General features: G+C 42.5%; 1 protein-coding gene and 1 pseudogene across 1 annotated transcript; one reads left to right on the plus strand and one right to left on the minus strand.

Annotated features, from left to right (window-relative positions):
* LOC139461298 (IgGFc-binding protein-like) lies at nt 1-3,393 on the minus strand (annotated as a pseudogene).
* Nucleotides 3,394-5,223: 1,830 nt separating this feature from the next.
* LOC139461309 (uncharacterized) lies at nt 5,224-8,304 on the plus strand. Its single transcript, XM_071242935.1, has 4 exons — nt 5,224-6,082; nt 6,396-6,617; nt 6,750-6,947; nt 7,623-8,304. The coding sequence occupies exons 1-4, from the start codon at nt 5,440-5,442 to the stop codon at nt 8,147-8,149; spliced, it is 1,590 nt and encodes a 529-aa protein (XP_071099036.1). The 5' UTR covers nt 5,224-5,439; the 3' UTR covers nt 8,150-8,304.
* Nucleotides 8,305-13,027: the final 4,723 nt, after the last annotated feature.

The following is a 13,027-nucleotide window of genomic DNA, read 5'->3' on the forward strand; positions in this document are numbered from 1 at the left end:
CTTAACCTCGCTTACTCGAAGTCAAATCGATATTTCTTTTGAAACAACATCCAACTCGTAAGGAAGCCGTGTGCAAGTAGGTATTGTATCGTTGGTTGATTGCGTGTCATCGTACTTTGGCGGCTTTGGACGTGGCTCATCATATCAATCACTGGCCTGACTCAGACAAGATTATCAACAGGCAATCGTGATGTGGCTGGAACATTGCTGACTGCATTAAACCAAAAACAAAGAGAAAAAAAGAAACATTCTTATATCAAACTCTGGACAACTCGATAGTCTTCGTGTTAACGAGGTTGTACTGTTTATATCTGGGGCGGTCGGGTAGCCTGGTGGTTCGATTCCCGACATGGGTACAATGTGTGAAGCCCCTTTCTGGTGTCCCCCGCCGTGATATTGCTTGAATATTGCTAAAAGCGGCGTAAAACCATAATCACTCACTCACTGTTTGTATCTATTGTCATAGGGGTTTACCTGACTAAAAGTTTGGACCAAACGGTGTCACAAAGTATGCGTAGGCTTCATAGGTGGCAAACCCAGTCATCTGCACGCCGAAAGTGCACGTTGGTGAGCTGCTGTTGATCTCCGTCAGTGTGTTGTTGACTGGTATGGTTGTCACGGAGAACTCTCGCGAACCAGCTTGGAACGACGTCCACGTGGCCTTGACCCCGATGTCGGGGACGCATTTCGATTCCGTGATGATAGTGGCATTGAGGTTGAAATGTCTTCCTGCCGCCTGGATGTCGGGGATGACGTACTATGACGCGTATTCTGTGACGGGAGGGACGAGGGAGCCGAACACGTCATATCCATGGTCGTTGCCAGCAATCTGGGATACCAGGATAGATTTGGTAGCCGAAATGAAAACGTTGTCGTCGGTTGCATGGTCTTCTTGGTGAACCTGTTTCTCATTAAGTACAAATGACGTGGTTGTTTTTCCAAATATAGCAACATTGGTGTCATTATGTGCTGCAACAATACGAATATTGTACTTGTCCATGTTAATGACCTGAGGTACGATATATTCACGTCCCCATTGCGATAGCGGTCGTACCTGATTCAGCACGTGATCGCCATGGACTCCCGGATAAAGAAGTATCACTCCGCCGGTATATAAAGCTACCGGTTTACTACTTTTAATGTGTGTACCTCCGAGAGTACAATACACTCCCCTCCCAGACTCAAGAGACGCCACTTGGTATACGTCTCGGGCATTAAGTACTTTAGTCTCTCCGTTTCCGAAATCGGGACAGTTAGATTTAATGTCAACAGTGACCGACGTGTTATTCTCTATAGCAACCACCCCAAGCATGGCGTTGTTTGGCACCGATGGAATGATATACTCAGACAACATATCCAGTGATGTCGTGGGAAGGATGTTAAAGGCTGATGCTGCTCCGACATCACTGTCTCTGCTGCTCAGACCGTACAGCTGAACAACCTCGGTACACTGGACGAAGATGGCCCTCTTCTGGACGTACATGCCGAGACTGTAGAATTTCCCGCCAGGCAGATCAAACTGTGTGAAGACGTCCTTCGTGTGGTTGAGTGTGACTTGGTGGACCTTCCCATCGTCGTCTGTGACGGAGCAGCTGCCCCCTGACTGACTTCGAAAATACAGGTGCCCCGTCACAGACCTGCCATACATGCTCACATAGTTTGGAAAGAACGCTACCGTAAATGTCTTGCCTTCATAATTGAGTCTTCCTGAAATGATGAAAAATATATGAAGCATGTGGTTGTCTATGCATTACAACCAGCGCTGCAGATAACTAACGCTTTTCACTTAATATGCTATTGGAGTTCTTTCGCTTTGATAGAATCCATACGGTGTTGTTGAATAGGTCTGGTACCAAGTATCACACAAGTTCCAGTATATAGGACAAGCAGACGAAGGCATCTTCATGTATTTCCCCCGGCCACTTCCAGTCTTAAAGACAAGGATATGTGCAATCAAATGTGACATTGTATATTATCAGTTTGTCCACCTGTTTGTGGAAGAGGTTGAATACAAGCGATACTGTATACCATATCCATAAACCTTTTGCACAAATATCTGCTTTAATAAGACTGTAATGAAAAACAAAGGCTGTAATCAGCTTCTAGTATGTGAAGGTTTAGACTATTTTGTGTCATTGAGCACTGCAAAAATTCACTCATTTAGATATCATGAGTTGTATTGTACAGCATTGTTATACAGGCAGGTATTGTTGCAGCCCCACCCTTTACGGGTAGTTACCAGAGTAAGGTACACTCAACAGATAAGGTACAAAAGATGTGAGCATGCTGACCCCTAAAAACCTGGTGAATTCTATGACAACTACTATGAATATTTTTATAGCTTTGATTGTTGCAGCGTCAACTTGTTCGCCATTAATTTGAAATAAGAAAATAAAACATCATATAATAATTTCCGGAAATGAAACCCACATCTTTCACTCAGTTCTGAGACAAAGCCCAAATTTATTAAATTTATATGAAAGAAATAAAAAATTCGGAGGAATCATAGATAGCAAAAGACACATCTTCACTATATGGTCAATGTATGTACGAAGTTTCATAAAGATATCTTTAATAGTTTTCGAGTCGGACATGAAACCCACTGCTTCGATTTCAGTTCAGAGTTTATGTCCACATTTCAAAAATGTATACAAAGTGATTTTAAAATGCAAGGGAAACCTAAATAGCTAAAGGCACATCTACATCATATGGTGAATGTGTGTACGAGATTTTGTAAAGTTATCTCATATGGTTTCCTAGTTCTGCTCCGTAAACGAAATGTGACGGAGGAACGGACATACGGAATCCGTTTCTATATCCCCCGCCAACTTCGTTAGGGCGGCGGATAATAATCAAGTTCTACGTTTCATAATGATTTTATAGTACACTTAAAACTTGGGCTTTACGCCCATTATAACTCTTTCATTTTGCCATGGTGTGTCCGCTTTCTGTGCTCGCTAAGTCCGAAGTGATACATATTTGCAGTATCTATGTACAACGTTGTTCTTTGCCGAAACCCACGAGCAAGGGTAAGGTGCCGCCAAACCAAGAATCATAATCAGGTCAGTTCAAGATTCGAACCTTCAATCATACGATTCTGGCATCTTTAGGGGAAGTAACTCTCCATAGCTTATTGCGGCGGCTCAGACGACTGGGCTGACAACGCCCTCCCGGTTACTTCAAATTCAAGCCTATGTACAAGTAAATTAAACACAATAGTTGTTACCTCAATGTAATCTTTAAATTTAATTGATCCACGCTTGTTTCCTTTACAAATATTTTACCAGTTCAAAAGCTCCATGACATATGTGAAAGAAGACACATGTAACGTTTCCTACCTTCAACCTGTAGCAGTACGATGGCGAAGATGGTATAGCAAATAAACATACTGAAGCTTCTACTAAGCGCACCTGGCACACTATCTACTGCTGTATTACTTACGAAGTGGTCATTTGAGAAGTTGCATATGTTCGTCCTATATGTTGTACTTTGCTATATGACACACGTCCCGTGGACGTCGGATTTAGTCTTATCACAATACACTTGCTCCTTGCTCCAGTATAGTGTTGCGGGCATAAATGATCTCTCTACCAACTTGGAGGTCGTGATCGGAATACTGTACTTCACTCAAACATAGTTGTTGGTTTTTTTTGCGATTGTATATTTTTTGTTTTTGGATGCTTTGTTTCTCTAATTTTTTAATGTCTTGTTTTGTGCTTTTGCTATTGTGGGGTGGGGAAGGGATGTTATATTAATGTATCTATTCTCTGTGACATTAGTGATGTTGAGCACGGTTTTTAAGATATATTTAACAAATATAAATGGAACAACAATAGGACTGTACCTACTGTTAATGTTATGTAGTGTGTTTAATGTTTAACGCCACACTCAATTTTCCAACCAAATAGCGGTTGTCCATAAATAATCGAGCCTGGACCTGACAATACAGTTGTTGACATCACGTGCATCAATCTACGCAATCAAGATACAATGTACGATGACATGCATCAAATAAGGCAGCGAGCCTTGCCACCCAAACCTGTTATTCGCCTCTTACGACAAGCATGGGTCGCTGAGGACAAATTCTAACCCGGATCTTCATGGGTTAGTGTGTAGTGGTCACCAAAGTGGGTCATTCGATCATACCTAGTTTATTGAAATAGTATCGATTATCATAAACCTAGAGTCTGTAATGTATGTCCAAGTACGACGGTAGCACTGTGACACGAGGCGAGCCCCCGCCGCACGCAACCATGTGATTAAGCGTTACAACGAGGTGAGTTGGTTATACAGTTTGTGCCTGTCATGCAGGGCTAAAGAAAAGATATGAGATAGTTACGAGATAAATCGCAAAGAACAATGAAGAACGAAGCGTGGTTTATTTCATGATAAAACATTGTTCTATCATGACGTAAATTCTGAAGATTCGAACATGCGCTCGCAACTTGATTACTCGTATATTGGACGTGGTTATTTTTTAGAGGGAAGTGTCTAGTGATTGTTCCCCATAGATGTAGCTAGGCAACACAGATAAACGCAATGGCCGAACAATCGCATCAAAAAGAGGGAGAGATATAACAATCGCTAGTGGGAGAAAACGTACAGACAATATACGTAAGTTTTGTAAAACTGTACAGGAAGCACCCACCCGTGCATGAAATGGACTTGTCCGACATTGCCGGGGTCGGATACTATTGAGGGAGTCATCATTTGCTAAATACGGGTATATATTAGCTTGTAATTCTATTATGACATTTAAAGCGGCTATACGTAATGTTGATGTTTCACATAAGAAATAAACAACTCGTGCTCTCTGTTTATAGTAAAATAAAAAGTGGCGCCCACATGGTTTATTCTGCCTGCAGTGTTTTATTGTATGATAAACAACTCCCAAACATCGTTTATTTCTTCATTAGAAGGGCACAACGTAACAAATGATAATATTATATATAGTTATACAACGGTTAGATAGAATGCTATTCAAAATGTACTGACAAAGGTCCCCACTGCAGAATGATCTCGGTTCACATAACGGTCCCAGAAGACACTGTCTTGCAGTTTGTATTACCACGCTAAGTCAGCCCGCAGTACAAAGACAGGCTATTGGACCTCTGTGTTATCTCTGTGGTCATGACTGTGGTCGTCGAAAGACAACATATGAGCTGAGAGTGCCTTAAAAGGCCGTGTAGATTGTAATGTAGGCAGGTAAGGGCATTTGATCAAGTGTTTCCCATGTCCTGTCGACACCGTGTCCTAGTTATTTGAAGGTTATGTTAGGTATAACGCTCATCGTTATATTGAATAGAAGTATGACACAGTAACAACAGAATATGGTTTTATGCATGTTTATTTATTAGTACTGCATACAGGATCTGCGTCGCCTCTTATTGTTGATGTAATTCAAACTGCAACGTCTTCAACGCCATCAACGCCAACGCCATGCCGCTACTGACAAATACACGCGCTGAGAAAGTGAGACGATTATGTAAGCAGGGGAGTGAAATGGAGGGCCCCGGGCAGATCAGACTGTTTGAAGAAGCACTGACTGAAGCAGAACACCTTGGCACAAACAGAGAGATAAATGTATGTATATGCCGCCTCAACCTTGCTACAGCATACGTACACTCTGCTGATAGAATCCAGACAGGTATAGACATGTTGAGTGACATGACAACCACGGCTGAGAAACATCACCCCGTCATCCTTTCAGACATTTATTATTACAAAGCAGTGGGGATGATGCGTGTGAAGGGTACTCGAATCCTTTCACGCACAGAGTCAGATGGTATCCTACATGCCCTGTACCAAGCTAAGCAGTATGATGACGACAGTGGCTCGGATACCTGTCTGAAGCAATACATCTTAACAGCACTTTTGCGTATCGAACGCAAAGACAGTGAGCGTTGTGAACTTCTGAAAGGAAAGATTCTCGCGTACAAACAGGTCAGGGATTCAGAGGACGTGGACTCTGTACTGCAGATGGTGTATGAGATGATGAACCTGTTGCTGAAACGTGACCCAAAAGAGGCTAAAGAGGAAGGACGGCGTTGTCTGGCCGTTATTCCCGAGGATGATTCCATTTGTAAGTATATAGCTTATTTTCATTACAGTTACACCCCGTTAGTCCAAGAGCATTGCTTTCTGGATGATTTGAACATACATGATTTGAATATACATATTAATGTGTGTAGGTGTGTGTGTGTGTGTGTGTGAGGGAGGGGGGGGAGTTAAGAGTAACACTATTCGAGATATCCAGCTTCCAAATATATAAAATATATTTTTATGAAATCAAACAACACTGTATACATGTCATCTATGAGCGCCTCAGTGGTTTAATCTTGGATAACGTAAGCAGGAAACATCACGCTTCCACGGTTCCTTCTTTATGAATATAGGTACCAGTATCTCCACGACAACCTGGTGTGACCTTGGACTTGTCTACACTCAAATACAAGAATATCGAAACGCTGTGAAGTACTTCGAAAGGTCCCATGGTAAACTTCAGAAGGCTGACTTGTGTGCGGAGATGCCACAGCAATGTCTGCAGATGCGCCACAACATAGCAGCCGTGTATCTTCTTCAGAAAGATTTCACAGCAGCAGTCAGTACATACACAGGTACAAATACATTCCATATCAGTCGAATGAGTTCAGAACGCAACTATTATGATGAAATGAATATATTCACAAAAGATGACCAATTTAACATTAAGTGTGAAATTATTGCTTCTGCGCTTTCCAATGTCACAGGCGAAGATGGCGAGAAAAGCCTTGATGATCTCCGGAAGGAGATCCAGGACAAGGACCTATTGTCTCATGCCTACCTTAATCTGGCGTTCGCGTATCTGCGACGACGGTTCCCAGAGAACGACTCTCTGGGGCAGGAGGAAGCCCTTCAGCTTGCCTACACAAACTACAAGACAGCTCTGGACATACAGATTGAGACTGGTCAGTAAAGTACCGTTTGAGCCATAGAGTAATGCTCGCATTTGTAATACACTACCCTACAATAAGCCTCATGCCCGATGCTGTATGAATGGAGATTGGTTCTTCATAAATATAATATCACACAGTCCATGCTACATACACGCATCGGAGCGGTTGGGTAGCCTAGTGGTTAAAGCGTTCGCTCGTCACGCTGAAGACCCGGGCTCGATTCCCGACATAAGTACAATGTGTGAAGCCAATTTCTGGTGTCCCCCGCCGTGATATTGCTTGAATATTGCTAAAAGCGGCGTAAAACCAAACTCATTCACTCACATACACGCATCACATCCAGGATTATTATGGTGTATGTTGTTGTTGGTCTGTACAACTCTCAGGCATCTCATCGCTGTATATTCAGTACATTCCTAATATTACCCTTGGCGTGTCAGCACCATGTACGTATATGTGGCCTTGGGGTTTCATTGAAACTGGTGTCTATGACTTCAGTCACTTTGGAATGTCTTCCTACTTTAACCTGAAACCACGATATAACCGAAAATCTGTCCATATGGATCTTAAACTTTAACTCACTCGCTATTATTGTTATTATCATCATCATCATCATCATCATCATCATCATCATCATCATCATCATCATCATCATCAATTTACAACTGTTTCGTTCCCGTGGGGCAGGAGACATGGAAGGAGCACACATGTCCCTGGAGGGTCTAGCAGCCACTGTACTCACGATGGAGAGGTCGGTGAAGACGCTGGAGTGGATGAAGCTGTATCTAGGACTGATGGACTACCAGGCTGAACAACTGAAGGCAAATATCGGGAAGATAGTGAAAGAACTCGCCGCCATGAAAAGTGACCATGACGAACTTGTAAAAGAAAAAGAGATTTCTAAGACAGATCATGGCCAAACACATTCGGTTGAGGGGAAGCGTAAGCGCGATGGAAAGATAAGTGGTTCTAAAACTCTTAATAAGAAAAATGACTCTAAAACCTCTATCAAGAAAGCAGAATCGAGTTCAGCTGCTAAGAATGACAGTTTTAAATCAGCTGGCAAGAATGATGCCGAATCTATATCAGCTGGCATTGAGCCCGAATCCCATTCTACTTGTAAGAAAGACGATTCACAAAACGCCGACAGTGGAAATAAATCCCACAAGAGTGTGAAAGATAAAAAACCTGCCCGTGAAGAATTACCAGCATGACAACCGCAATGATAGTGATGACTGCAGTGTAACATTGCAACAAGAGCTGGTTCAAGAACATTGTTTATTGATTTTTTTCTGATTATGTTACAACTGTGTGATGTATAGACTGTTATAGAGAAGAGTAATATTAAATTAAATGTTACCAATTTCTCTACTGTGGTTTGATAATGCCCCGTGTTAGGTACACATCTACCAATAACATTCGATCCCATTTGCGTGGATCGACGCTCATGATGTCAATCCTTGAATTGTCTGGTTCACACTCGATTATTTACAGACCGCCGTCATATAGCTGGAATATCGCGTTAAAGAATAAACAAACAAACAAAAAACATGCCGTGTTTTGTGTTTCGTCCATAAAACAACTTCAAACAAATTACATATACAATCATATAACAGAAACATATTTGAGTATATACGCTTTGGAAACATTTACGTACAGCTCGTACGTACGGTTGATACTATGCCTCTTTTCATCTTGATCATATTTTGACTAAATATTTTGCTGAAAGTGTTCTTTCAATGTGATAGGCATGTGAGAGCGAGGTTTAATATCCAGGTGTATTGGTATTTAATGCTGTATTATTTGACGACTGTATACTGATTCTTGAGAGAATCCTCGCATCTCTGGATGATCGGAGGTAGCCAAATCTGATCTTGTATTGTAGCTACGCCGTCATGTATGGTGCGTCTCGATGGATGAGCGAGTGAGTGAGCTGCGTTTTATGCCGCTTTGAAGAGTATTCAGCTATATCGCGACGTCTCAGTTTGACGTCTGAGGAAAGCCCCACCTTATGAAACCACGGACCACGGGTATCCGGAAAAGGATTATGATCATGGTGAATCTTTTATGCGCCCCAGTCTGCTGGAAGGCGGTAACCATCCAATCATCTTTTTCGGAGACTCTTCCTACGTCAGTGGGAACTGGGGCCTATCCTGCAGCCGAATCTATCGAGGTATCCTGAGGTCTACATGATTGCATATTACTAATATTGTCCTCATATTTGCAATCAGTGACCAGCATAGTCCCCGACATGAACACCTCGACGGTAACGTTTGTCTGTTGTTGAAAGGCACACCCAGCAATATTCCAGCCACGTGACGGCTGTCTGTAAATAATCGAGTCTGGACCAGACAATCCAGTGATAAGACATCATGAGCATCGATCCACGCAATTTGGGACACGATGAGATGCATCAACCAAGTCAGCGAGCCTCTTACGACAAGCATAGTCGCCTTTTACGGCAAGCATGGGTTGCTGAAGATCAATTCTAACCCGGATCTTTCAGCGCCATACACGAACACGTGGAATTCACCGAAGAGATAATCTTGTATGACCTGCCGTTACGTTGTGCTTTGTGAAATGCCGTGATGCAGCCAAAATAGTCAGTGAGTTGGGTTTAAAGCCGCTTTTAACACTATTCCAGTTATATCGCGGCGTGGCACCCTAATGTGAAACGAAAGTCCGAAGTGATGCAGGTCACAGACGTTCACCACTTCGTTGAAACCCACGAGCACGGGTATGGTGCTGACAAACACCATACCCGTAATACATCGGGGAGAACCGGGATTCGAATACGCAATCATAGGTTTCTGGCGCGCCGAAGAGACGCAGCTGCGTAACACTGACGGCGCCTTCGACGATCAGGGCCCGACAAAAAAATAAATCGTATCTGCACACGCTAATAATGTGGAGCAAGTTTGCTCGCTAACAGTTAACACAAACGCCAATGAAAACAGGTTGTTTTGCTTCTATGAGTATTAACTAAGCGTTAGGAATGTGTTAGTGAGCTACTGTAACGTGTCAATACAGCCCGGTCGACTCACTAAACTGACATTACAATTCACTACATCGTCCATAGTCATTAAAGAATCATGAATGCACATGTGACTTTCTATTCTGTATGACTCAAATGTCTTTCTTCAAACTCCTTACGTAGAATGCAGAAGCACGAGTGAAAGCCATAGACACCCATGTATCTCATCGTTCTTAACCGTATTCATAGTCAAGAAAAGCAATACCTGTGCCTCGTGGGCACGTTGAATAAATGACATGCTATGCAATATTCGCAAGAAATATATTGAATAGCCAAGGGCCTTCAGTATACCTAATAAACAACGCTTAACTCCCAACGTTGACAATGGCCATAAATATATCAGCGTTTTCTTTTGTTGGTTGTAAATAGAGTGTGTTTAAACATCGAATGTATATAAACTCACACATACATCAACAGTGGATCATGGTCAAGTGTTGGTTGCTGCCTAAAGGTATTCAGTGGGAGAACGTGCAGTCATGAATACTCAGATATACCAGAATATGTTTCATCTAGTACGCCCATGACGCTTTGTTACCTGTGATTGGGTTCCTTATGAATAATAATGTACACGTTCAGAGTGATAGGTTTTGGTTTGTTTGTTTGTTGTTTAACGCCGCATTCAGAAATGATGGCTGTCTGTAAATAATCAAGTCTGGACCATACATTCCAGTGATTGATAATTGTCATGAAACATCGATCCACGCAATTTGGGATACAATGACATGCATCAACCAAGTCAGCGAGTCTGACCATCCGATCCCGTTAGTCGCCTCTTACGACAAGCATAGTCACCTTTTACGGCAACATGGTTTGCTGAAGACCTATTCTACCCCGGATCTTCACGTCCAGAATAATAGTGTTACAAGTACATTTACTAATAACCACAAAAAGTAATAACTAGTATTTTTCAGGTGCGATGTGTGTTTCTATTGAAACATATATTTTCATTACTGTTGAATGATGGACCAGAATTATTCTGGCAAGTCGCATGCAGATGAAGGAATGTGACATCCGACCTCGCCCTGGGTGCGGTGCCTATATTCAGGTGAGATGGAACCACCTGTAACTGCAACAATCGTGTTGTTTGAAGGGTTTGCTGGTAAAATAGTATTAATTATTAACTCATATGAATACAAAATACTGATACTAGACATCATTCACGAGGATCGGTAAAATTGTAAATCAATCAAATTATATCGCTACCCCCTATTTCAATACATACATGTGGATACTATGAACAATGTGTCGTTAATCGGAAGGCAGACGTGAAATCACAGACATTATCCATTTTCTGGACACAATGAAATTTTAGAGCTTCGCATTTATTTTGAAGATGACTAGAGTGAGTTTGGTTTTACGCCGCTTTTAGGAATATTACAGAAATATCAAGGCGGGGGACACCAGAAATGGGCTTTACACGTTGTAGCCATGTCGGGAATCGAACTCGGGTCTTCGGCGTGACGAGCGTACGGTTTAACCACTAGGCTACCCGACCGCCCCTGATGATGACCAGAGGAATTGTTGGTGATTCCGTATACCCCCTTTTGAGGTTGAATCAGGTTGGACCTTGAAGGGAGAACATGGCACTGTTTACATTGTAAACAGACAGCTCAGCATGCCATTGGACCTGGTGCAAACACACAGCCCTGCCTATCAGCAGTGTTTGCTCCTGGGTATGGGTTCTAGCAGTGCTGTGACGGGGCCATTGTGAAGGCCATAAGTCACCTATTCATAACATGTCCAGTCACCTACAGAGACGTCTTTATGTGCTGCATGTCTCGTCGTGGTTACGATACCCAGCATGAACAGCTGAGAAGGCATGTAACAAACAATGACCGACTGCCGTCAGGATAACCATAGGTTATATATGTAGAGGGTTGAATAGGCATATATATGAATATAGTAGGACCTCCTTTATGAACTGAAACCAAACAAACGTAGTACTAACAATTCTCGACGCTTAGTACTGAACAACTGCAGTGACGGAAAGATAAGAGGGTGCGATCTAGGTGTGGGAGACAGTTGTGATCGTGTTGAGTTAGGACAGGTTCTGCTGAGCGTTGGGGGAAGGATAATATTGTTTCTATGCATCAACACTTCATTTTCTGGAGGGTTCACAAGATGTAATGATGAGAGTGACGAGTACCAGCCGTGGCTTGACCTATTAGCAATCAAGGATCTCCTTATCTCCACCCTACGATGTCTGCAGGGATGTGTCGCCAGTGCCCGACGTCTGTGTTGTAAGAGATGTTTTGCAGGAGGATGTGCTGAGGAGTTTTAGGTTAGTGAAGTTTTATTTATGAAATACACAGGGGATGTGACGTCGCACAGTGGGTAAAGCGCGCGCTCGCTCTCTCTCTCGTCACGCTGCTCGGGTTAATTTCCCCACCGTTTCTGATGTACCCCCGTGATATTGCATGCATTTTGATTAAGGCGACGTAAAACCATGCTCGTCAACACTTTCACGTTGTCAAAGAAACACTTTTAACACGTGTTATGTTTGTGTTGCAATTAAACATTACGCTTGCTGAAACTGTTGTCTATCATGCAGTGAGTATATGTTTTAATACATTATTTGTCGGTTCACTAACATCTGAAATAAGAATATTTTGCCGAAAGAAAAGTCTTAATGAATTATAATAAAACGGAGCCCAAACGCTTTCTTCATTTTCAGAAACTGCAACGTTCTCGACTTGCTAACTATTATAGACTTGCGTGGGTTGTATTGGATATATTTCATTCAGGGTCTGTGTCACATGTCCAAATTATGAAGTAATGAGCATTTGTTGTACAAGAAATATATGTGAGATTAAGTGAGTGAGTGAGTGAGTGAGTTTGGTTTTACGCCGCTTTTAGCAATATTCCAGCAATATGACGGCGGGGGACACCAGAAATGGGCTTCACACATTGTACCCATGTCGGGAATCGAACGCGGGTCTTCGGCGTGACGAGCGAACGCTTTAACCACTAGGCTACCCGACCGCCCCTGTGAGATTAAGTCGTACCTAGGCAAAACATACTCGAATGAAATAGAATGCAATTGCTAGTGTCCATCTAT

This window comes from Haliotis cracherodii, unplaced genomic scaffold, assembly GCF_022045235.1.
Source record: "Haliotis cracherodii isolate W230 unplaced genomic scaffold, xgHalCrac1.p SCAF_1, whole genome shotgun sequence".
In the NCBI taxonomy this organism is placed as follows: domain Eukaryota; kingdom Metazoa; phylum Mollusca; class Gastropoda; order Lepetellida; family Haliotidae; genus Haliotis; species Haliotis cracherodii.